At 39.0% G+C, this 27,635-nt stretch overlaps 1 protein-coding gene and 2 pseudogenes across 1 annotated transcript; 1 reads left to right on the forward strand and 2 right to left on the reverse strand.

The window, feature by feature from the left end:
* Positions 1–1,930: 1,930 nt before the first annotated feature.
* LOC108173341 (14-3-3-like protein) lies at positions 1,931–2,455 on the forward strand (annotated as a pseudogene).
* A 6,500-nt stretch (positions 2,456–8,955) lies between these two features.
* Positions 8,956–9,687, reverse strand: LOC103422040 (germin-like protein subfamily 1 member 11; annotated as a pseudogene).
* A 2,675-nt stretch (positions 9,688–12,362) lies between these two features.
* On the reverse strand, positions 12,363–25,812 carry LOC139188410 (protein DA1-related 1-like). Its single transcript, XM_070805739.1, has 7 exons — positions 25,663–25,812; positions 14,094–14,183; positions 13,844–13,939; positions 13,175–13,387; positions 13,024–13,074; positions 12,768–12,820; positions 12,363–12,426 (listed from the first exon to the last, which is right to left on the reverse strand). The coding sequence occupies exons 1-7, from the start codon at positions 25,810–25,812 to the stop codon at positions 12,363–12,365; spliced, it is 717 nt and encodes a 238-aa protein (XP_070661840.1).
* Between the last annotated feature and the right edge of the window lie 1,823 nt (positions 25,813–27,635).

Below are 27,635 nucleotides of genomic sequence, written 5' to 3' on the forward strand. Positions count from 1 at the left end.
AAGCAAACCTTAGTTGCTACATCTTCAAATCATTCAGAAATACTTGCTTTACATGAAGCAAGTCGTGAATGTTCTTGGTTAAGATCAATGATCCATCATATTCGGAATTCATGTGGTCTAACTTCGAAGACAGATAATCCAACTGTCATTCATGAAGATAATGCAGCCTGTGTTGCCCAAATGAAGGAAGGATTCATTTAGGGCGATAAAACTAAACACATATCTCCAAAGTTTTTCAGCACACATGAGCTTTAAAAGACTAAAGTTATTGAAGTCAGATAAATCCGTTCTAATGAAAATCTGGCAGACTTGTTCACCAAGTCTCTACCAAAATGCACGTTTTAGAAGTTAGTGCAAAGTATCGGATTACGTCGACTTACCAAACAGCTAAATTTGGAGAATGCGGAATCAGGGGGAGATACATCTCAGGGGGAGCATCCATGATACATGCTTGTTGTACTCTTTTTCCTTCGATTAGGATTTTTCCCACTGGGTTTTTCTTATCAAGGTTTTAACGAGGCAACATAAGCATACTTAACACTATATCAACAATCCAGGTAAAGTTGTACTCTTTTTCCTTCGCTATGGTTTTTTCCCACTAGGTTTTTCCAAGCAAGGTTTTAATGAGGCAACTGATGTTGACATGTGGGCATCCAAGGGGGAGTGTTGAAATTACTGCTGGGTAGTGAATGCCCACAGTACCTTGGAAGACTTTCCAATTCTCACACAGAATGGGGTTTCAACTTTGGCATAAGTTTTCAATACCCATGAAAATGGAAATTGACTTTGGATGCAGGAGATCGTTTTTCTACATTGGGTGTTGTAAATGTCAAATTGTAATAATACGAGTTGCTCTATAAATAGAGCACTCGAATGCAATCAAAAGATACGGAAAGACATACGGAAGAATAGAAAGAAAGAAATCTCTTCTCCATCTTTTATTTGTCATACACTTGAGTTATAGTTTTAGTGTGATATTTTACATCTACTTCGCACCTATCAAAAAGGTTATCCCTCTAACTCTGATATATTTATAACATCAATATATTTCTTTAACTATTTTGTTATACAACCGACTTAACCAAAGTACAAGAGCAAATGAACTATTTATACTACTCTATTGAGGCCTATGAAATACTCTATATGTGCACATGTTCTGCACATGTGTAATGATCAAGGTATTAAATATCGGTAATATCGGAAATATCGGTAATCCGAAAACACGGAAATATCGATGGAAATATCGGGATAATATCGATATCGATAAAAATTACATAGAAACCATGGAAATTGTAAGAAAAACTTGGAAATTTTTATTGAAATTTTGCACGATGTTTATTTAGTCAATTATCTATTAGTTTATCACAAAAAATTGGAAGGAAATGCATTGCATGATGGATTTAACTGATTTAAGTTGATTATATAGCGAGCTGGCAAACATTGTGAGTGTAGAAAATATGTAGTAATTAATGAAAGAAGTTTAAACACACCATAATCATTTATATATAATGAAATAGTACAATATTTTACACTTTATACGAAGGGAGGGGTTCGAATCCCTCTATGCGCAAGATTGAGACTTTTCAGCATTTTTCAAGTATTTTTGTGTTTCATCTCGCGATAATTAAGTGGATAAGTGTGAAAATATCGTCCTCTCACAAAAACGAATCGCCGATAATATCGATATTTATTATTTCGACAAGGATTTATAAAATAAAATTAAAAATTAAAATTTAACAAAAAAAAGGTGATTTGCCAGCTGCTGCTTCCACATCGTCCAATTGGGGAACAAGGCCGGTACAAATCCAACGGCCCACATCTCCCCTCCTCCCAACACAATTAAATCTCCACTACTCCCAAAAATAACACCCCCATTTCCCCTCGAACCTCAAACCTCTCTCCTCTCTTTCCCCTTCACACAATCCCTTTCAGATCTCCAGATCCAACCCCTCCATCGACCTTCAAACCCTAACAACAATGGAGGCAACCACCCCCTGCCCCCGCGAAGAGAACGTCTACATGGCCAAGCTGGCTGAGCAAGCCGAGCGCTACGAGGAGATGGTCGAGTTCGTCGAGAAGGTCTCCGCCTCCACCGATAAAGAGGAGCTCACCGTCGAGGAGCGCAACCTCCTCTTCGTTGCCTATAAGAATGTCATCGGTGCCTGCCGTGCCTCCTGGCGCATCATCTCCTCCATTGAGCAGAAGGAAGAGAGTCGCGGCAACGACAACCACGTTGCCACGATCTGACTACCGATCCAAGATCAAGACCGACATCTCCAACATCTGCGACAGCATTCTCAAGCTCCTTGACTCCAGGCTCATCCCATCCGCCATTGGCGACGATTCCAAGGTCTTTTATCTCAAGATGAAGGGCGATTACCACCGTTATCTTGCCGAGTTCAAGACCGGCGCCGAGCACAAGGAGGCCGCCGAGTTCATTTGCCGATAATATCGATATTTTCGTCAAAATATCGCGATATTATTGATATTAACGATAATATCGCGATATTATCCCGAAAACCATTTGGATATTGAAAAAAAATCGGTTCCCCTAAAAACCGATAATATCGGCGATATCGCCGATATTATCGGCATTTCGGACCATGACAATGATGACCTGGCATATTATTATTTACTTATCCAATAATAAGCTCGAGCTTATAAGGAACAAGTTGAACCAAGCCATCCCAAGGCTAAAGTTTGTTATACACACAAGTCGAACTCAAGCTTGAAAAAAAATCATTTGAGCTGAGCTTGAGCTATATACGGTTTTATCGTGCTTGAGTACTAAAATGGAAGTCAAACTTGGAGTAGCTCGGTATTTAACTTTGACTTCGCTCATTTACACCCCTAACTTCAGCAAAAAACTAAAATAAAAAGGATCTCACACGTTTCAAGAGAACATGGAATCCAATCAAGTAACAATAGCCAACAACCCAAGATTTAAGGTTGTGGTCTAACAGAGGGTTTGAGTTGTTTGGGCTATGTACAGTTTGTTAGTTTGTGAGAATTTTATGGGCTTTAATTTAGCTCTTTTCAATTGTTGTTTTTAGAGTCATATTTACGTGTTGTATATGTATTTGTGTCGAACTTTTTTTAGTTTTAAAGAATATCGTTATTTCATAATACACACACACACACACACAAACAAGTCCCACTTTTTTGGTGTTTAGTTAAAGATAGCTTCTGCAAAGGGGCAGCTGGGAATGCTTAAAATAGAAGCAGTACAACTTTTTGGTGATGTACAATCAGGAGGATGAAAAGGAACTAATGAGAAGTTGTACTAAAAGGTGATAAGTTGTTTAAAATGGTTAATGTGATAACTTATTAATAACTTTAGGTTGGCTATAATGAGTGAAAGTGTTCATCGTTCTACCAAATTGTATGCAACTTTTATTGATGTTGACAATTTGTCTCAATATTCCGAGGTATAACAGGGTAGATGCTCCTCCTGTGATTTCGAGCTTCACCGTAGAATTAAAGTTGTGTAAAGGACTTTTTCTTATATAGCTTTCTGCTTAGAAGCTGCTGGTTCAGCTTCATATAAATTTGATCCTCTGTTTCTTGTTTTTCTATGTTAATATCCTGGTGCGTGTGCGTGTGTACATATATGTTTATTGATTTTAATGTATATTTCATAAAATGAATCAGCTACAAGGTCCAACATATATATGATAAGAAAACGGGAAGGAGAGTGGAGCTGGAAAGGTGGAGAATAATGGCAGCAATGACAGCATCATTGTGACCTCCTGGCAGCTAAGCAAGCATCATTGTGTCCTCCACTCTCTCTAACTTAAACTACTAATTAGCTTTACAAAGCTGGTGGAATAACAACCAGCTAACACTAGCACTAAGTTGAGCTGTTATCCATAAAAAAACTTAAACAAATGGTTGCATTATTCTTCCAACATTGAACCCTACGAACCCTACTTGCATTATTCCTCCAACATTGAACCCTACTTCCAATACTCCCCCTCAAGCTGGATCCAGAAGATTGATGGATCCAAGCTTGGAGAGGAGCCATTGAAACTGATGAGAAGCCATAGGTTTGGTGAATATATCAGCCAGTTGATCGGAGCTTTTTACATAATGCGTCTGGATCACCTGCGACTGTACTTGTTCACGGACATAGTGACAGTCGACTTCAATATGTTTCATCCTTTCGTGAAAGACGGGGTTTGATGCTATGTGCATGGCAGCCTGGTTGTCACACAATAAGGTCATTGGTTGAGCCGTGAACACACCTAAGTCACATAAAAGTTCTTTTAGCCATATCAGCTCACACGCGGTTGAGGCCATTGCACGATATTCAGCTTCGGCACTTGATCTTGCGATGACAGTTTGTTTTTTGCTCTTCCACATGACCAAATTTCCACCAACAAAGGTACAGTAACCAATGGTGGACTTGCGATCGATGGCGTTTCCTACCCAATCTACATCGCAGTACCCCATTATTTGAGTGTTGTCATTCTTTGCCATGAGGATGCCACGACCAACAGACCCTTTTAAGTAACGTACGATCCTTTTTACAAGGTTTAGATGCTCGATGGTGGGGGAGTGCATGAACTGACTGGCGATACTTACTGAATATGAGATGTCCAGTCTGGTGATTGTTAGGTAGATCAGCTTGCCGACAAGCTTCTGATAGAAGTTGATGTCCGAGAGTGGCGTGCCTCCCAAGTCAAGTTTGAGCTTGCTATCGAGAGGGGTAAGTGCAGGCTTAGCCTCACTCATATTAGCTTCCTTGAGTAGATCCATGACGTATTTCCGTTGATTAAGAAATAGTCCCTTGTGTGAAGATGCCATTTCGATTCCAAGAAAATACTTCAACACCCCGAGATCTTTAACTGCAAATCTTTGTTGAAGTGATTGTTTGAGTGTGGAGATTTCTGCATCATTATCACCTGTGATTATTAAGTCATCCACGTATATCAACACAACTAATTTGCTCACAGCTCCCGTGCGAACAAATAATGATGAATCTACATTACTCCTTTTGAAACCAACATTATGAAGAACGGAACTTAGTTTTGCATACCAAGCACGAGGCGATTGCTTCAATCCATAAATCGACTTATGCAATTTACACACCAAATCAGGTTCCTGGCTTTGAGGGTGTCCTGGTGGCAATCTCATATAGACCTCTTCTTCAAGATCACCATGTAGAAAGGCGTTCTTCACGTCCATTTGGTACATGGACCAACCCTTATTGACAGCAACAGACAATAGAACCCTAACTGAGTTCATTTTTGCAACAGGAGCAAATGTTTCTTTGTAATCCACCTCAAATGTTTGAGGGAATCCTCGAGCCACCAGCCTGGCTTTATGCCTCTCAATTGAACCATCAGAATTAAACTTGATCTTATAGATCCATTTGCAGCCCAATGCCCTTTTTCCTTTTGGAAGTTTGGTGATGCTCCAGGTTTTGTGTTGGTCTAGTGCTTTGAGTTCATCTCGCATTGCTTCTTTCCACACATCTTGGTTATTAGCCTCATGAAAGTTTTGAGGCTCACTGTGACTTGAAATGGTGTTAAGAAAGGCAACATGAGATGGAGTTACCTTTTGATACGACACGCAATTGGAGATTGGATGCCTCGGTTTATATGTGACAAAATCTTGAAATCTTGTGGGAGGTTGTCTATCACGCCGAGGATTGCGTCGAGGTACTGGAGGAGTTGTCTCATCCTCGTTCAAGTTATCAGCCACACTTTGAAGATTTCCTTGATTGCCGTTGTCATCATCATGCACAGAACCATTAGGATGAGTGCCTTCATTGTTGACTTCAGTGAGAGGTGTAGGAGATGCATCGGTGCTGTCATGGTTATACACTCTGTCATTTAAAACATCTAGAATGCTGATTCTTGGTAGAGGAAACAGGTCTAAGATACACTCCCCTTGACTTGTGGCTTCATGTGATTTGCTGAAAAAAGGGTTAGCTTCATGGAATCGAACATCTTTGGATACAATTATTTTTCTCAGTTGAGGATCATAGCACTTATATCCTTTTTGTGTTGATGAATAACCAAGAAAAACACATTTGAGAGCTCTAGGATCCAATTTAGATGCTCGATGGTGTGACTGAATAGGAACAAAACAGACACAACCAAAGACTATAAGATGTGAAAGGTCGATTTTTCTTCCTTTCATAACTTCAAGGGGAGATTTAAACTCCAAGACTCGGCTAGGAAGTCTATTGATGATGTACACAGCCGCCATGACTCCTTGGGACCAAAATTTCTTTGGTACATTCATTTGTAACATTAATGCTCTCGTTTTTTCCACTCTATCACGATTTTTTCTTTCGGCTACACCATTTTGTTGAGGTGTGCCAACACAACTTGTTTGATGCATGATACCATGCTTGCTCAAATATTGTGACATGCTATGGGACATATATTCAGTGCCATTGTTAGATCTTAAGGTTTGAATTTGAGAGGAAAAATGGTTCTTAACAAGGTTGTGAAAATCCTTAAAAACTTCTATCACTTCACTCTTAGACTTTAAAAGGTACAACCATGTGGCTCTAGAGAAATCATCAACAAAGATTACATAATACTTATAACCATCAAAAGATTCAAACGTTGGTCCTCATACATCTGAGTGAACTAGTTCGAAAACTTTACTAGTCCTAGATAAGGATGAGTGAAAAGGCAATCTAGTGGCTTTAGACAAATGACATGTTTCACATTGAATTAAATCATTTCCTAAGTTTGGAAACAAAGATGACAAAACAGGTTGGGAATGATGAGCTAAACGTTGATGCCACAATTGACTATCCTGGGATGGATTGGACTTGGCTTGAAATCCTCTGGGACTGCTCTTTGATATGTAATAGAGACCATCTAGGTAAAACCCTTCACCAATCGTCTTCTTGGTGAGACAATCCTGAAAAATGACATTGTGAGAAGAGAAGATGGCAAAACAATTTAAGGTGTTGGTGATTTTTCCCACAGATAGAAGTTGAAATGGAAAAGAAGGAACATATAAGGCTACTGACTCAATTTTGTCCGACATTAAGTTGATATTTCCCTTGCCTAAAACCTTAGAACTCTCACCATTTGCAGTTGAGACTTGAGAAGGTTGTGAATTTTTTTCAAACTTGTGAAACTTAGAAACATGATTGGTTATATGATTTGTGGCACCCGAATCAACAATCCAAAAATCATGCATCATATTTATATTAAGAGCAGTTTTGAAAGCAGTCATGATACCTAGCATGTCATCTCGGGGCATGTGTTGTGTGTCTGTTAAGAAACCATTGAACTTGCCTAGCAAAGCTGTTGAGTTTCCATCTTCAAAACCAATCGTGTGATCACTCTTAATCCCTTCTTTTTTGCTTTGAAGATATGCTGCAAAATCATTTATGAGTGCAGCCGGATTTGCTGTGAAGCTCTTGAGTGCATCAGACCCATGTGAGGTTGATGCAGATGCTTTGTAGGCTTTGTGTGGTGCACGATTTTTTCTTTGTGAGCCCTTGTTATCCTTCATGAAATCCGACTTTAATTCTGGATGTAAGATCCAGCATGTCTCCTTAACGTGACCAGTATAGTTGCAGTGTTGGCACTTCAAGTGTGGATTCTTCACTTTGTATTTTCTTTCGTTGGTTAGGTAAGCCCTTGCTTCAGTTACACTGGTCTTTGTGCCAATGTTCATGACTTTCCTTCTTACTTCTTCACGTTGGATTGTTGCACATACACTGGTGAAGGAAGGTAGTTCGGGGTTCATGAGTATGTGGCTTCGCAGGTCTTCGTATCCAGAATCGAGACTTGACAAAAGTTGGAATATCTTGTCTTCTTCTGCGCTTTTCAGAAGTACGGACGCTTCAGTTGTATGAGACCGATACATTTCCAACTCATTCCACATGTTTTTCATGCTGCCTAGAAGTTGAACAAAGGGCTTTCCTTCTTGTTGTAGGTTGGAAATGTCCTTCTTCAATTGAAACACACGTGCAACATTGTTCTGACTGCCATACATCTCCTTGACTGTTTCCCATAGCTTGAATGATGATTCAGAATAACTGAATATTTCAGCTATTTTACGTTCCATGGAATTTAGGAGTCATGACATAACTAGCTGATCTTTGCAAAGCCAGGATTCGTATGTTGGTGAGGACGCATCAGGAGCTTCGATGCTTCCATTTATGAACCCTAGCTTGGACCTTCCACCTAGGGCAAGACTCACTGCTCTCGACCAAGGCAAGTAATTAAACTCATTTAACAATACCGAGCTTAATCTTTGATTTGGATTGACATCCACCTCAGACAAGGTTGATGAGGAAAATATCTGGGAATTTTCAGCTTCAAAAGAAGAAGAATTTTCTTCCGCCATATCGGAGATGGTAGGAATGCAGCAGCAGGTTATTTTTCCTGCTCTGATACCATATTGATTTTAATGTATATTTCATAAAATGAATCAGCTACAAGGTCCAACATATATATGATAAGAAAACGGGAAGGAGAGTGAAGCTGGAAAGGTGGAGAATAATGGCAGCAATGGCAGCATCATTGTGACCTCCTGGCAGCTAAGCAAGCATCATTGTGTCCTCCACTCTCTCTAACTTAAACTACTAATTAGCTTTACAAAGCTGATGGAATAACAACCAGCTAAACACTAGCACTAAGTTGAGCTGTTATCCATCAAAAAACTTAAACAAATGGTTGCATTATTCTTCCAACATTGAACCCTACGAACCCTACTTGCATTATTCCTCCAACATTGAACCCTACTTCCAATAATGTTGGAAAGGTTCTTATGTGTACATCCGCTACACTACGCAGTATGCCAATGTGGTGTATGACATTTACACATTATAACCCTAAATCTGACATATCTAGTTAGTTTTGAATTAATATGTATCCTAGCCCTAAACCCTAAATGTTATATATGTGATATATTTGTCATCTTTTAACTCTCCAAACTCCAAGTAAGAGATCCCAAAGATAACGCACACATTAATGAACACAATAACATTATATTAATTGATATCAAAATTCACGTAGGGACGATGAGGTATACATATGCAACCATCCTATTCAATTAATACTAGATCATACTTTGTAGGTAGTGAAAAGCTTAACACATCCGCTCAGGCACGTGGACCGTTCCTTGGCCCTTTTTGTTATCAGTTGTTGTCGTACCAGAACTGTTTTGAAGATATGAAACCAGTTTGTCATCGACTTGGAAGGCCTTGGCTAGAACATCAGGATTGATGGGAGGGTTGGCGCCAAACACTGCATTTGCTATGGTGATGACTCCTGGGTTCTGGCTGCTAAGACCAGCAATGGCGACAGCACTGGTATGTCCCAATTCAGTTGGAAGTGAATAAGACCAACTGGGAACACAAACACATCTCCCTTGTTCAACACCTTGGTGAATAGACGATTATCTAGGTTGGACGTTACGAACCCAACGTAGAGTGTACCTTCCTGGAGAAAAAGGATTTCCGTGCCGCGAGGGTGAGTGTAGGGAGGGTTTAGGCCATTTGGTGCAAAGTCTATGCGAGCTAGGGATATGCCGAGAATGTTTAGTCCTGTTATTTGATCCACATTAGCAGGTGTTACCGTTGAACCCAACGGATTTTGTGTGCTTCTTGGAATTTGAATCCCAGAAAAAAAGAAATTCATTTGCTGATGCAAGCTTTGGGTCCTTGCAGAATTTCCCGTGCACAAACACTGCCATTACACCCCAAATGCAAAAATTTATTTATTTATTAATATTAATGAGACTACGTACATGATTAACACGAACAATATATATGAGCTTCTATTAAACAGGTGCCAAATTGTCATTACATGTGAAACGTACAGATAGTATTACTATTGTACGTACAAGGAACTAAATATGTATGTACCATGGTATAAAATATCGATGAGGTAGTCCAAAAATATGGAAATTTCGATGGAAATATCGGGATATTATCGATATCGATAAAAATTGAAAAAAAACCACGGAAATTGTAAGAAAAACTTGGAAATTTTTATTGAAATTTTGGAGAATGTTTATTTAGTCAATTATCTACTCTCTGTTGCCGTTGCCGTTGAATTGCCCCTGCTACTCTAGCTTCGTAATCGCTAATACTGGGTGCTTCGTTGCAATTCGTTTCTCTAAAACGTTTTGGGTATGTTCTCAAACCCTATCTACTCTAATCCTTCCCCTCAGCTCTCTGTTAGTCTCAATTTTATGTTCCTTTCTTAGATTTGTTTTTCCAATGTAATTCTGAGGGGATTTTAGGTAATGATTTGATGGAGGATCCTTAGTTAGGGTTTGAGGATGTGTAATCCATGTTCTGGATTTTAATTGCTTTTAACTTCAATTTCTGCGAGACTTCAATCAAGCTGCAGTAATGGTTTTATAGTTAAAATTGATTGTGAGTCTTGGCACCACAAAAATCAATCCCTCGTAATCAATTGAAATTAGGCTTATGGTACTTGACATTGAAACTGAAGTAGCATGAAAAATGGTCTCAAAATGGTTTAGAGCAATGAAATGGGCTTTAAGGTTTGATGCCCTCAAAGATGGTGTGCTTAATTGCAACTATGTGCTTGATAACAGAAGTTGCTCCATGTAACTTCTTATGCTTACAAGTGCCTTGTGATGGTGGATTCTTATTTAAAGTATGTTGTAGTTTGTGTTCTGGTTTGTGCTAAATGTAATATAATCTTTTTAAATGTTAGAGTTTGCATATGTGGGGTTATTGAACTTTGGGTTGGTTTCAGTGAAGGCCGTTTGGTCTAATACTGGGAATGCTCCTTTTCTAGTTTCTGAATTCATAATCAGTTTAAGCAGCTTTCCCTTTTTGCTAGGTTGTGATGACATGCCTATTCACATGTGAACAAAGGTAAGTTTGCAATTGACTTTTGAAATTATTTCCTTCAGCATATTGTGGCAAACCTCTACTTGCATTAGTACTTTGGATTTGTGTGTAAGGAATCATGTAGGTTCTGTAGATTCTAGGTTTATATGTTGCTTAGATTCTGGTTTAAGAAACGCTATGACCCTAGCTTGTCATACTGATTCTGTCATATGTGATATAGGTATTAATCTTCTATGTTGGGTGGTTTGTTACAGGTTCTTTGCTCTCAATTATGCTGCAGATGCTGCCTGCACCGTTCTACGGGTTGATCAGGTACTCTCGAGTCTCTCCTCTCTAACGGTTACAATTTTGTTGTGTACTGAGCTCATAACCTCAGCATGTTTGTGAAGGAATGAATTCGCTTGCAAAGACACATTCTCTGTAACCTTTGACTTCTATCATCTTCTCTCTCCTCTTCGAAGTTCTCTGATTGTTCCTCTGCATTTTCATCATCTATTTCATCCCCATTGTCACATTCTCTGTGTCCATGTTGTGGGAAAGTGTGGCCACTTAATATCTACACGGTTTAAGAAGTTTGTCTAATCATCTAAGCTAGCTTACTAATTGTGTGGAATATGTAAATATGTAATTTTATGACAAACTTAAACTATCTTATGTTCTATTGGAAGCTTAACTTTATTACCGTGTGAGAAGTCAACACTTACATGCTATGTAAAAATTGACGAATTCAATCCATTCTCCTTGAATTTCGACATATGACATTTTACAAGCCAAAGTGAAACTTCGTGCAAATTACAAATCACAATCTAGACAAAACTAAATGTAATTCATGTTTAAACAATATATGTAGTTCATAGTTGCTTTCAATTTCCCTTTAGTCTCGACGAGAAGGATTATAGAAGAAAACTTATATTTGATTGACATACAACAACTCGAGAAAATGACCATGAGATCCTTATTATTTCTTGAAGAGTCTAAACAAAAACTACTTATCGAGGGAGAGTTTTATTTCGAATGATATAATCTATGGTTTCTCGGAGTCCAAATTTAGTTACCGCCATGTTAGCCTCTCTAAATCCTTGTCCATAATTTTTGTCCACATTGGATTCTATTTTGTAGGTTGCATACTTTTGCAAGTTTTCCAAAAATACAGCATGCCCGTGCCTGGTGTTGTATGACTCCAAACCCTTCTTACAGCATGATGTCAACCATATGTGTGCCATCACTTCACAAATGCCTTCTGAAACTTTTTTTTCCAAATGGTTACAAGTTACAACCTGTTACAAATAAAATATTCATCAATTTGGAGATTTTTTTAGGGTAAATGTGGCACCACCACTTTGTTTTGCTTAAAATACATTGTCATATTTGGGTTAAAATCAACTTTTTTCTTATAAATATTGGTGGACGATAACTTTGTTACTTTCTCAACGTAGAGAGTCTAGAGTTGTAACACAAATATTGTAATATTGCATGTCTGGAGTTATAATGCAAATATTGTTAGTCATTTAAATACATTTTACTTATCCATGCAAAAGAAAATTGGATTCTAACCTTGAAGAGCTAACCATGCATGCATCATCTCATGCGCCAAAGTTGCACCGATCATCACCCTGTACGTAATAAAATATAAAGTAAATAACAACTATTTTGAGAGGAAGGTTATATATAATAGGATAATGCCGAAGAGATTAAATATGTAAATCAAGTTTTGTAAACCAAATGACATGAAAGTTGATCATTGAATTATTATTAAGTGTTGATTAACGTATTTATTTTTTATTGATGACATATTATTTGATTTATAAATTTAATATATCTAGCTTTTCTCATATAATTCCGAGAGATAGGTAAATGAAAGAGTACTCTGATCAGCCGAACAAAAGTAAAATTGATGACACTTTGCCCGATGCCAACTTCTTGATTTCTTTTTTCTGCACTTCAACATTATCACCTTTCCTTGAACATTTTGAAATCTGTTACAACCCAAAAGTAAGCGACATATACCTATAAACATACATATATACTTTTATTATAAAGGCAATGATATATAATGTATGTGTGTATGAAGTTTAAAGTTCGACATTAAAAAGTTAAAAAGCCTTGCATATATAGGTGTTATAAGAAATTAAGTTTTAGGTTCAACTGTTAATGGTAATTATATAGTAGTTGTAGTAGTAGTACAACTGATTTTACGAGTAGACTCTTACCGTCATGACAGTGTAAGGAGGGTGTGTGGTAACACCAACCACATTCAGCATCTGCACACATGCAAATATGGTATACATGGAACGAAATAAATTTGGTATACAACATTAAAAAACATATATACAAGATATGATTTTAGTTAAAGTTGGTTACCTGTTCATTTGGGTGAATTCTTCTCAGTTCATCGTCGTCGATCAATAAAATAGGAATTTTTTTATCCACTTGGAGGCCTAACTTTTTATAAAATTTGCGCACATTTTCAATAAGACGTTTGCATTTACTTGGATGCAAGATAGCAGTGGAAAAACATTCCGAGCAAAGCTGCTGGTTATTTCCAAGATTCACATATTCATTCTGCCCTGTTGTCTGACAAATTAATGAAACTTCCATCATCGGCCTCATTAGAAGTAATATTGTAGTTTTATAGTTGGGCTTATATATGTTTGCATTAATATGAACTTTCTCTGTACAAGTATTCTAATCTGATAAATTTTCATTTAATATATTTGCAAAAAAAAAGGGGAGAGAAAAAGGATCGAGTGTGATCTTGTTTGCATGAAGACTGAGAGCTCTGAACAACCGGCCATTCAAAGCAGTCCCCCTGCCTCTCACAGTTAGAATTTTGCTTTCTGAAGTTTCAAAAATGATAAAGAAGGATTGAGAACTAACTATTTAGTTAAATCTCAACCACTCACTTGTGAAGAGAAATTTGTGAAAGCCCCTGCCTAGAGCCGAGGATGGGAATAGTAAAGCAAATATATATTATAGCTAATAGAGAAGCTAGTTCCATTCAATTCCAAATAAATACTTTTCTATACTAACCTTGAATCTGTCACACGTATTACACCTTGGAGTTCCATCAGATTCATGTATCTTGTAATAATTAAAATTCCAAAATGGAATCATCCGCACATTGTTCTGTAAGAAAAACAAGTTGAAATAGCATAAAATTACAATAACAATATAAAAAAAATAAAATAAAATCCAAAAAATTCAAGCAAAATTAATAAATGAAAAAATGTAAAATTAGAATGGACTTGAAACAAAACATTGGAGATGATAAAGCACTTACAATAGTACCATATGTGTTGCAGACATTGCATAAAAAGTAATTTGGCATCCGATAACCAAGAAATAAGCCAGTATTTTCCATCAAGTTGAACTGTATCATGTAGCATGCATGGTTAGTTAGAAACAGAGGCTAAGAGCTACTAGCTACATAAGTGATGCTTTTTAATTAGTAGGAAATTATTTCTCACCAAATACTAATTAATGTAAGGAAATTAATGCCCTCAAAATATTTATACTGTTGCAGTCATATTTAGAATAAAAATGTGATTGTGTAAATCCTAATGTATCTAGGGATATTTTAGAATATTCTTCTTAGTAGGTATTATCATATTAAATTGTAATCCTATTAGGGTAAGGATTCAATCTATTCTACTATTATAAGTAAAGGCACAATGAGGTGATACAACACACATCTTACACTTAAATCTCTCTCTTCTCTCTTGCCGCCGACCTCTCTTCCTCTCTAATCCTAAATACAATTCAGTCAAATAGGCCTACAACATATACATATATGATTTTTTTTTTTTTTTTGCGTGTGATAGTAAGACAATCTAGGCCCTTTTGGGGCCCTGTGAAAATTTAATAAAAAGGTCCTACGTATTCAAAAATAATAATAATTTTTTTAACAACGTATTCATACAAAATTCAATCATCAATATTCAATTGAAATAAACATCTTACTCTTAATAATTGTATAAATTTTGATAGCCATGAATTTATGATAAAAGCTTCATACATTAAAAAAGGGGGCACGACTAAAGTAATACACTTGTGTTTGTAAAAAAAAGGTAATGCCCAGGTTGGTTTTTTATTTCTAGCGAAAAAAAAAAAGAGAAACACAGTTTTTTCTTACTGTTAGAGAAAAAGAAAAATTGAAATATTAAGTGTGTGTGTGCATTGGCTCTGCTTAATCAATTGTAATCTAGATAAGTAAAAAAATATATATATACTTATATTTAATTTGTAAGAGGATGAAATTTTTTAGTCTTCATAAATTTAGAGTATTAGCCCACCCTTTCTACAATATCTAGTTCAACCCTTGCTTTGACCCATAAATCATGCATATTATGTAATCTACTCTTAAATAAAGCACGAAACCAAAAAACATAATCATACAACTAAACCTATAAAAGTTACCTCAAACTGCAATTTTTTAGATCTTTGAGAGTTGATGTGGAGACCTGGCTCAACTAGAAGAATAGAGAGATTGAAATTTTGGAAGACGGAGAGGAAGGAAGAGAATTGACGAGGAAGGTTTGCTCAAGGCTTCATATATATGTGTGTTTTTGGTGGGGTTTTTTTTTGTTGGGGGGGGGGGGGGGGGTTGGGTTTGTTTCCTGCTTTTAGGGTTTGTTACTCAAATTATTTGATTGCTTGAATAATTGGGTTTTTATGGCTTTGAACAAAAAAGAAAATGAAGCAGTTCGCGATTAGATTACTGGATTTGTGTGGTGTTTTTGCCGTTTAAATGCAAGCAATGTAAAAGGAAACAAACAAAAAAATTTCCTTTTTCAAATAAGGTCTATACCCTTCCTAATTTTTTTGTTGACCTCTTCTTAAAATTACAAAACGTTGATTAACTAAATGCTAATATTAAAAATATTCTGCGAGTTAAAACAAATTTCTCTGTGTTTTTTAGCAAAGTACATAATGTTTGAACTCTTTGTTAATAGTAGCCGATTTACTCATAAAAAGGGCCGAAAGTTGTATTTGGCACTATTCTAAAAATCTCCGCCTACCACCTCCTAGACGCTAGGCAGCTGGGCATTGCCTCGATTAATACCTAGACGTTTGAAAATTAAGAAAAGACCCCTAGACCTGCTGAGGTGCCCACCTAGACCGCCTATGCACCCATCTAGCCCGCCCATACCCACATAGACACTTGCCTAGGTTGCAACTCACTTAGATAGAAAATAGATAATTTTCCCTTTGCATTTTATTGTTTCCAATAAATTTTAAAAGATTTATTGAACACTTAAATAAACACACATTATATGTTTGCTCCCCATGTTTTCATTATGTTCTAATACTTCATAATATATATGTCATTCTATTTTCTATTTTATGATGAAATTATATATATTTTAAGTATAAACAAACACTTATTTACACAAAATACAATAGATTTACTTAAATTCACCTAAGCACCCGCCTAAGGCTCCACCGAGCAGCCTAGGAGCTAGGCCCCAGCCTACAGCCCGCAACCCGACTAGCGCCTAATGTCTTTTAGAACCTTGGTATTTGGTACCTTGTTTAATATTACGATAAGTAACACTAAAATAAGAGCTAATTAAAAAATAGGGAGCCTTAACGAAAAGCTCCTGGTACTATTCACTTTAACGAAAAATCATATTTTACTCTAAAAAATCAATCCTGCTACTATTCACTTACAATACTTTTTGTCATTTTCATTAGTCTTCCTTAAAAAATAAGCAAAATTAAGAAATTATTGATAAATATGTTGTCCACTTTTGACTTATAATTTCTGCCCATCGAATTGTCATAGTTTATCATAAACCCGAAAGTCAATGGCAAATAATAACAGACAAAATTCTACATCCATTTTTTTGAAAAGTGACAAATCTAATCACTATATGTGCGCTTCGTTAGTCAATTAGAAAGGGGACAAATCATATATATCAGCAAATAAGCAGAGAAGCGATGCAGGATTTAGGGCTGATTTGGTATTGCTGTGATTTGAATAAAAATTGCTTATGTTGTGTTGTGAGAATAAGCAGTTGTGAATTAAAGCAACAGAGTGTTTGGTAAACTTTTTTATAAAAGTGCTTTTGGAAAAAGAAAAAAACACTATTATAATTTTTGGTAAACTTTTATGTAAAATAGCTATGACTGTGTGAAATGACCAAAAAATGTATAATATTAGATGTGTCATTAATTTAATTTTCTTAAGTCTTCCCCCTTTATTTTCTCTATCTGCATCGAGAAGTCTCTCCCACTGCCCCACTACTGAACCAGACTTTCCAAAAACCAAAAACATCTCTTAAGAAGTCTCCCCCATAACCCCAATTTTCTCAGTTTTTATTTTTTTTTTGCTCCGCCTTCTTCTATTTTATTTTCTGCTCTGTTCCTCAATCTCTCTCACATGTCATCTAATTTGCAGTACATACATGGTCTAGCTGCTTGAGGAGTTCATTATATACATCGGGTAGGACCAACGCTCCAGGATGCTGATTTCTTTCTTCTTCCGGGACTAATCATTTTTTCTTTTTGAAACTATATAGTGTGAATTTGATCATACGAAGTAGTTTTCTGTATTTAATTTTGCGTATTTGGAATAATTGAGTTTTGGTGTCCGTCTAGGCAATCTAGACTCTCCTGATTTGCAAAAATATAAAGATCAGTCACTTGTAAGCGGTGCAATCTAGGAAATCTGGGCAAATCTACGATGCCAAAAATCGAATCTAGTCCTCGTCGGAAAAAATGGTGGTATTTCTCGACGCAATTTTATCGACATGGGGGTGAGAGAGGACGGACAAGAGATAGGAGGAAGGACAGAGGCAGATACAACATCTTAGGGTATGGAATCTGTTAGTACCATATTATATTGGGCCTCGTTACTTGGGCTTTCAGACATTGAGCCTATGATCTATGTAAAAGGGAAGGAGCCCTTAGTCTATAAAAGGGACTCCTCACCCTTACAATCCTCAAGCCTCACATCCCCAAACAGAGGCTCTCATATTCAGAGCAAAGCTCTCTCAAACTCTCTATTTCTCTCGGGGACTCCCCCTCACACTTGTAATCCATACATACAGTTACAGAGAAATACAATCAACATCAGTGTGGACGTAGCCCAAACATTGGGGTGAACCACGATACATCTTGTGTTCTTTACTTTCTTGCAGATTCACGGTCGGATTTACGTTGTTCCAAGACCCCTCCGGTTTTGTGCATCAACATTTGGCACCATCTGTGGGAAAAGACACGAAAAGCTATGTCGGTTATCTCTCAATTTTTCATCTCACCACCGTGAAACCTTCAAAACCTCACCACTGTCCACCGTGGATCTGCAAAACCCACACAGAGACACAGACATAAAGCTCTCTCTCTTTCTTCATTTTCCATGGCTACGGCTCATTCTTCCCAAGTCAGCCATCTCCTCCAAAAGCAACTCAAAGATCTCTGCAAACACCCAGTTGATGGATTCTCGACCGGTTTGGTGAACGAAGACAACATCTTTGAATGGAACGTCACGATTATTAGCCCACCCGACACTCTCTATGAGGGTGGTTTCTTTAATGCCATCATGAGTTTCCCCGAGGATTATCCATGCAACCCTCCTATAGTGAGATTTACCTCATAGATGTGGCACCCTAATGTTTACACTGATGGAAAGGTTTGTGTTTCAATTCTTCATCCCCCTGGTGACGATCCAAATGGCTATGAGTTTGTAACTGAGCATTGGAATCCAGTCCATACAATACTGCCGCCGAGCATGGAAGCCAAGATTCAGGCTTATGGTAGAGCTACAGTGATGGGTTTTCTTCAACAACCCACTTGGACAAAGGGAATAGCTTTTCCCAACAAAAGGCTTAGCTTCACCGGACATTCACATATGTTAGCATGTTGATGTTCTGTTCCCTTCTTGAGCCTAAAGAAAAATGAGTTCAGCATCTCTCAGAAAACTCACACACACATCAGAAAAACTAGAAACGTACCAGAAAGTGATCCAAGACGGTCGTCGGCGCTCTTCAATCGTCGGAGAATATCACAAACACGACGTCGCTTTGTCGACCTTCAATCACACTCACACTGAAAACACAGAAGAGTGCAAGAAACACAATCTCCGATTTGTACCCTTGAATTTAATTTCAATCTTCAAACTCCGATTTATTTGAATTTTATTTATTTGGGAGGGGATTGATCCTTGAAGCTTAGAGAAGCCCTAGAATCTCAGAGCGGAGCAGAACAAAGATGCCTTAGGTGAGGATCATAATGAAGAATTTCATGGACATGGTGACCACCCTGCCTGCCATGAAGCTCGACAAGCTCTACGAAAAGGCTTTCCTCTGCAAAAGCACATGTCATCCCACTACAAGGTCCTAGCAGTAACTAGGCTGAAAGCAAAAGCAAAGCAAAAGTAAAACAAAAAAAAAGCAGAAAGTAAAAGCAAAAGTTGTTGATGCACAAAATCAGTGAGGACTTTGGTACAACGGAAATTGTTAAGTTTGTGACCTTCGCTAGATTGCTCCGGTCACTAGTGTGGATAAGTATGTAAATGGATAAGGACAGGGAAGCAAACATAAGATGTACGTGGTTCACCCAGATTGGCTACGTCCACAGAGTAAAGGAGTTCTCATTAATTGTGAAGGGTTTACACGAGTACATAGGTTCAAGCTCTCCTTTAGTGAGTACTAGTGAATGATTTAATACAAATGACATTAGGAAATATTGTGAGAGAATGATCTCTATTTATAGAAGAGGGTTTCTAGTTTCATTCTGACATTGACACGTGTCGTGTTGTGATTGGCTTCTGATGTTGACACATGTCGCGCTATGATTGGCTTCTGATGTCGACACGTGTCGCGCTGTGATTGGCCTCCTGGTTGTAAGGAAACTCTTCTAGGTCCTTGATGATATAACGTTGACCGGTGCTCAGTAGTTTCGGGATTGGTCAAGTATGGTACAAACATTGCTCCTCTAAATTCCCGAGTGAGGGAAGCTCCTTGGTTGGGGACTTGCAAGATCCAAGCCATTGAGTAATCACAAAACTTCTAAATAACAAAGTGTGGTATCACTTTCACTTGCCTTATCTGTCTCATACGTAGATGTGGCATCTTCTCTGAAAGTACTTTTCCTCCATTTAGGGTTGGTATCTTTAACTGATGAAGATGCATAAGGTAATGTATCAATTTCACTTGAAGCTTACTTGTAGTTTCAGGCTTGGTCAAGTGCGATACAAAACCCTATAGTAGGATTCCCCCAAGTCGCCGAGCTAGGAGATTTGCCGAAAGAGGTAACAGACAAGGTAAGCAATCAGACTTCTAAGCAAGCAACCTGGATCGGAGGTTCAACTTCGGCTTCCGGTTGATTGTTCTCCTTTTCTTTGTGTTGTAAACAACAACAAGGATAAGGAGAAGCAAATGGAGAAGAGATGATATGAGATACTTTTGCTTTTGAAGAAGTAACTTTCCACAGGCTTATTCTTGAACTAGGCTGGAGGGTTTTCTGGTTTCCTCCAGAGTATAAGGCTGACTCAAGAATTTAAGGGTCAAAACAAGTCGATCAAATCAAGAGTGCGTTCGACCTTGATGATATGAGATACTTTTGCTGTTGACGAACTAATAGATGAATCGGCATGTGTTCTGTTGTGTTTGTCTCCACATGCTTCCTTGTATCCTTCTCACTTGCCCTATCTATTTCTCAAGCAGATGTGGTATCTTTTCTGGAAGCATAAGATGTTGAAGATGAGTACTCGAGAGCAGTGCCAGGTAAGTAATCAAGCAAGGGGTTCCAGGCAGTTAGTTCCTGACTAGAAGCTTGATTCCAAGTGCTGACTGATTGCTCTCTTTCTCCTTGTCTTACAGGTAAGAACAAGGGCAAAGGAAAAGACAGGGAAAAAGCATGATATGAGATACTCTTGCTTTTGACCTTGATAATATGAGATACTCTTACTCTGGTGTGGCTGGTTTGCATAGGTATTATTGAGGGATGAAGAAAGTTGAGTATTTCGAGAGGCTTCGTTGGGAGTGCCCTCTTAGATATGAGGAAGGGTTGAACATTTTTGCAGGCATGCGTGTCCGTGGAGGATAGAGGTTGACATATATAAGAGTCTCCCTAACAACAAATAGTAATGATATTCCTTTACCCTTCTTGGTCGTAGCAATGTAGTGAGAGCTGTAAGCTTCACGTGTTTTAACTTTGTCAAAGCACTTTGAAAAGGTTGTATGTGGTATCTGGAAAGCTGATGTTGCGTGTGAAGATTGCAGACAAGCTTTATCCAAGGAAATCTGGCTCTCGAAGTTCGGAGAGTGATGCCTCTTCGATTTTTGAACAAGCAATCATGTCGGGGATCTAGCTCTCGAGATTCGGAGAGCGATGCCTCTTCGATTTTTTAGAAAGTAATCCTGTTGGGAGTCTGGCTCTTGAGATTCGGAAAGCGGTGCCTCTTCGATTTTTGAGAAAGTAATCCTGTTGGGAGTCTGGCTCTTGAGATTCGGAGGGCGGTGCCTCTTCGATCGATTTTTGAGAAAGTAATCCTATTGGGAGTCTGGCTCTCGAGATTCGGAGGGCGGTGCCTCTTCGATTTTTGAGCAAGTAATAATGATATTCCTTTACCCTTCTTGGTCATAACAATGTAGTGGGAGCTGCAAGCTTCACATGTTTTAACTTTGTCAGAGCGCTTTGAAAAAAATGGTCTGTGGTATCTGGAAAGCTGATGTTGCGTGTGAAGATTATAGACAAGCTTTATTTAAGGAAATCTGGCTCTCGAAGTTCGGAAAGCGGTGCTTCTTCGATTTTCGAACAAGCAATCCTGTCGGGGATATGGCTCTTGAGATTCAAAGAACGGTGCCTCTTTGATTTTTTTAGAAAGCAATCATGTTGGGAGTCTGACTCTTGAGATTCGGAGAGCAGTGTCTCTTCGATTTTTGAGAAAGTAATCATGTTGGGAGTATGACTCTCGAGATTCAAAGAATGGGTCCTCTTCGATTTTTGAGCAAGCAATCTTGTTGGGAGTGTTTTCTCGAATGTGAATAAGGGTTGGGCATTTTTACCAATCTGCCTTGCCATGGAGCACGAAGGTTGACACACATTGGGACTTTCTAGTTATCAAGCAGTGGTGTTGTTCCTTTATCCTTGTGGGTAATAGTAGGGTAGCTGGACCTTCAAAATTTATGTGTCTAAACTTTGTCAGAGATCTTTGGCAAAGTTATATGTGGTACCTGAGGAGCTGATGTTGTGTGTGGAAAGTGGTGCCTCTTCGAAATCCGGAGAGTGGTGCCTCTTTGATTTTTAAACCAACGGCCATGTTGCCCTTTCTTTTATAAGGGCACCAATTGTGTGCAAGGAGTACATTTAGAGAGTTATTGCTTGTAGGAATTTTTCCCATACATCAGAGATTTATTGCACCTCATTTCTCTTTCATTATTTCTGAGAATGTCTGGCCCATCCGACCGTCGTTTTGACTTGAACTTTGGTGAAGAGGCAGCCATGCCTTCTCAAGACAACATAGGGCACCCATCCTTCTTATCCCTTACTGGTCCTTTTACCGTTGGGGACTCTGTGATGAAGAATGATATGACCGCTGCGGTAGTGGCCAGGAACTTTCTCACTCCCAAAGATAACATACTATTTTCCAAATGGTCTGATGAGTTGGTTGTTAAGGATTCTCTGGCTCTCAGTGTTCAGTGTGTAGGTTCTGTGTCTAATATGGCCCAACGCCCATTTGCTCGAACCCACCAAGTTGAATCATTAGCGGCTGAAGTGATAAGTCTCAAACAGGAGATCAGAGGGCTCAAGCATGAGAATAAACAATTGCACAGGCTCCCACATGACTATGCTACAAATATGATGAGGAAGCTCAACCAGCTGCAGGAATCTGATGGTTAGATTTTACTTGATCATCAGAGGTTTGTGGGTTTGTTCCAAAGGCATTTATTGCCTTCGTCTTTTGGGGCTGTACTGCATAATGAAGCTCCAAATGATCAACCTTCGGTGTCTCATCCTTCTGAGGTTCTGCATAGTACTGAGGCTCCGAATAATCACCCTCTGGTGCCTCCTCTTTCTGAGGCCTGCTAACTGCTGAGACTTCTCCTGAACAACCTTTGTGAAGGTTCCCTCTTGTTTGTTTATTTTGATTCATGTATATGTACATATTTGTAACTTATCGGAGATATCAATAAATAAGCTTTGCTTCATTTGAACGTATTGTGTTAAATACACCAAGACATTCTTCACTAAATTCTTTGAATTTTTCCTTTTGTTGAAGCTTGTATGTTGAAGCTTTGTGAGTAAAGCATGTAGGTTGAGGTAGTGCTCCCTTAATTTCCCGAGTGAGGAAAACTTCTCGTTTGGAGACTTGAAAAATCCAATTCACTGAGTGGTCGTGAGACTTCCGAGTATCAAGGTGCAATAGCATATGGTAGGAGTCCCCCAAGTCTGCGGTCAAAAGAGTTGACGAATGAGGCATTTCCTTTCTAAGTCGTAGCCTAAAACTCCTTCATATATATTTGTTATGAAAGTTGTTAAGTCCAAAGAAGATGAGGCCTAGGCAATTTTTTAATGTTTTTTTTCGATTTTTTTTTTTTTGAATTTCTGAATTTTCGAATTTCCAAAATATATATATATATATATATATATATATATATATTTTAAAGCTTTGTAGGTGAAGCTTTGAGGTTGAAGCTTTTTTGGGCACCATGAATTGATTTTGCTTCACACTATCTTGATTAAGATAGTGTGAAGCTTTTGTGTTGAAGTTTTGTAGGTGAAGCTTTTGTGGGTGAAGCTTTTGCGGGTCAAGCTTTTATGGGTGAAGCTTTTGCGGGTCAAGCTTTTGTGGGTCAAGCTTTTGTAGGTCAAGCTTTTGTGGGTCAAGCTTTTGCAAGCTTTTATGGGTGAAGCTTTTATAGGTGAAGTTTTTGTGGGTCAAGCTTTTGTAGGTTAAGCTTTTGTGGGTCAAGCTTTTATGGGTCAAGTTTTTGTAGGTCAAGCTTTTGTGGGTCAAGCTTTTGTGGCCAGACCTTAAAGCTTGTTCACTATTTTTCATGGCCCTGTTGGAAGATTTAGATATGGGTGTGCCACCACTTATGGAATATATCACATTTACCTGGCGTTGGTTACGGTTACCTTTTGGAGGGTGAAGGAGGAATTGATCAATTTTTCCTTCACGCTCCAGAGCTTCAATATGATCACGAAGGGTGATACACTTCTCGCTGTCATGGCCGTTATGCTCGTGGTAGCAGCAAAACGTGCCCATGTTCTTCGTGGGCTTGTAATCCGGGTGCCTCGGCTTTGGCTTCGGTATCAAGTGTGCTATACTAAGGTAAATGGCCACGCATGTGGCGTTCAAAGATATGTATGCCTTATACCTCGGGGTAGGGGTTGTCCTGACACGTGCTTAACACTCTATGTTGACTGCCTAGGGTCGAGGATTATCATGGCGATACCCTTGGTTATCGCGGTAGTGTCCCTTACTTCTTTTACTAAAATGAGACTGGTGATGATGGAAATCTTTCCTTTTACCCTGAGATTGATATGTCTGTTGACTTGGCAAAGTATTAAGTAAGGCAGTGGGAGGCACTGCTACCGTTTGGAAGGTCGAGGTCTTCTCATTTGGTTGGATCTGGCTTCCACTCCCTACTTGCTGATAAGGGGTGGTTGTGAGGGGTTTCCCTTAGTATGTCATTGCCTCGGCGGAAGCATGGTTGTAAGCCTGTGCCATCACCTCAAAGTAAGTCTTCCAAGTGTTGGCATTGATCATGTACTGGAAGAAACAATCACGTATGCCTTGAAGGCGGTCTTGTCATCTGCCTCAGCGCAGCGAGAATATTCATGGCTGAAACGATCGGCATACTCTCGTAGTGACTCGTCCGGCTTCTGGCGAATAATGTACAAGTCATCTGCAGAATGCAAGCGATCGGTCTGGAAGATGTGTTGAAAGATAAACAGTTTCCTTAGTTCCTCAAATGAGTCTACTGTCTCAGGCGGAAGACAACAATGCCAGTTTAGAGCTTCATCAGAGAAGGTGGAGGGGAAGAGAAGACATCGCTCTTCGTTGGTGTGTATCCGATATGCCATGGTGGACTCAAGGAGGTTAAGGTGTTTAATTGGGTCCTCCCTTCCAGTATAGAATTGTAAACTGAGCTTTTGTTTTGTCTTCGCTTGAAGGGGGTGTCAAGAATCCTCCTTGTGAGAGGGCCAAGCCTGGGTTGGTTCCAGTCAAGTATCTCGGCCTGGCGTTCGGCCTTCAACTTGTTTACTTCCTCAATGAGCTGTAGGACAAGGGGGTCTTGAGTGGAGTCATGTACCACTGGGATTTTCTTTCATAAGTCTCCATCGCCTCTTGGAAGTAGGAAAGTTTGAGCAAGGGCGTGTGATTTTTCCTTGGACTCACCGTACTGACTTCTAGGCCGAGTCTGTCGGAATACCTCAAAGTTCCATGTACCTTCATGTTCCTCTAGGACATGTCGTTTCTTCCCTAGATTGGCAGCTGGCCTAGGTCGTGAGAGGGGACTGAGTCTTTCAGAAACCCTTGGGTCATTGATCTTCTAGCATATGTGGAGGGGATTCTCTCGACGTTGCTTTAGGAAGTCTCGGTAGTTACGATAAATGGCTTTCGATCCTTCCAACCCTTCTGCAAGAAGTTGTCTTCCTCCACTTCTCTTGCTTCGGGTTGAAGCAGCTGGGTTGAGAGAAGTCTCATATTGATCAATGTTTTGATGATTAGCTCGCTCCTCATCAGGGATACCCATGTCGAAGGAAGGTGACCTTCCGTGTTGGGGGGCACCCACATGATGGTTGATGTCCACAGGGGCAATAAGCTCGTGTGTTTGAGTACGCATAGTTTTGTGGAGCGTCTCAAAGAGCTTCTCATACTGCTCATTGAGGACCTCATTCTTCATTGCTATCTTGTTGTTTTGAGCTTCTAACTCATCAACTTTAGCTCGAAAACCAACCCTCTTTCCTTCCTTCTTTTGTTGCTTCACACTAGGTGCAAGAGGGGTGTCATTCTGTGTGATATGGCTTCCTTCGCTCCCCATGTTGGAGAGGGATGCCTGGTCAAAAGAGGGTGTACAAATGGTGGAAACCAGTTTGACAAATCTGAAGAGAGTGGGAATAAGTGTTGTTCCCACAGACAGCGCCAAATGTTGATGCACAAGATCAGTGAAGACTTTGGTACAACAGAAAGTATTAAGTTTGTGACCTTCGCTAGATTGCTCCGGTCACTAATGTGGATAAGTATGTAAATAGATAGGGACAGAGAAGCAAACACAAGATGTACGTGGTTCACCCAGATTAGCTACGTCCATGGAGTAGAGGAGTTCTCATTAATTGTGAAGGGTTTACACAAGTACATGGGTTCAAGCTCTCCTTTAGTGAGTACTAGTGAATGATTTAGTACAAATGACATTAGGAAATATTGTGAGAGAATGATCTCTATTTATAAAAGAGAGTTTCTAGTTTCATTCTGACATTGACACGTGTCGTGTTGTGATTGGCTTCTGATGTTGACACGTGTCGCGCTATGATTGGCTTCTGATGGTGACACGTGTCGTGTTGTGATTGGCCTCCTAGTTGTAGGGAAACTTTTTTGGGTCCTTGACGGTATAACGTTGACCGGTGCTCAGTAGTTTCGGGATTGGTCAAGTATGGTACAAACAAAAGTAAAAGCTCAAATTCCCTTCAATTGTGCAGATAGGCTTTGAAAGTTGCAGGAAATAGAGTGGCATAAAAAATAAAAGAGGAAGTAATGATGGTGCCAGATGCACCGAAAGTAATTACAAAAAAAAAGGAAAAGAGGAAAAGTGGAATAAAAAAGAAAATAGGAAGTAATGATGGCGCCAGGTGCAGCAAAAGCAATTCAAACTCCAACCTTCATCCCTCCACTGAAAGTTCACCCTCTATTATCACCAACCATGTGATCAAAAGTACGTCCAGTACTCAAAAATTATTCGGCCGCTTGCCGTTATTATCACTAACCAGGTGATCAAAAGTACGTCCAGTACTCCAAAATTATTTGGCAGCCTGTCGCTATTATCACCAACCAGGTGATCAAAAGTACGTCCAGTACTCCAAAATTATACATGAGCATCACTCATGTCAATCATACATAAACATTCATGAACATCACTCATGTCAACATTCATGAGCATCACTCATGTCAATCAACATAGACATTCATGAGCATCACTCATGTCATTCAACTTTGAAAGCTTCATTTACAAGAGCTCCAGCTTCGAAAGCTTCATTTACAAAGCTCCGACTTCAAAGCTTCATTTACAAAAGCTTCAACTTCAAAACTTCACCTACAAAGCTTCAGTGCATGGTATACAAAAACCACCTCCGAACAACTGCCACTTCGACCCACACATGGGCTGAATTTCATGTCTCCAGCTAAAAGACTTTCTTGACTGAAGACTTAGGGGACTACTTAGTACCATATTATATTGAGCCTCGTTACTTGGGCTTCCAGACATTGAGCCCATTATTTATGTACTGAAGAGTGAACCCTTATTCTATAAAAAGAACTCCCTCACTTTCATTAGAGAACACCCATTATTCATGTATTGAGGAGCGAGCCCTTATTCTATAAAAGGGACTTCATCACCATCATTAGAGAGCATCGTCACCTGCTGAACAACCGCCTCACCGTGAGCATCAACTCTAGCCTATCATTTATGTATTGAGGAGCGAGCCCTTATTCTATACAATGGACTCCTTCACCTCTATTAGAGAGTATCGCCACCAGCTGACCAATCGCCTCGCATCGAGCATCACTTCTAACCCATCACTTATGTATTGATGAGCGATCCCTTATTCTACAAAAGGGACTCCCTCACCATCATTAAAGAGTATCGCCGCC

This window comes from Malus domestica, chromosome 10 (assembly GCF_042453785.1).
Source record: "Malus domestica chromosome 10, GDT2T_hap1".
Taxonomy (NCBI): Eukaryota; Viridiplantae; Streptophyta; class Magnoliopsida; order Rosales; family Rosaceae; genus Malus; species Malus domestica.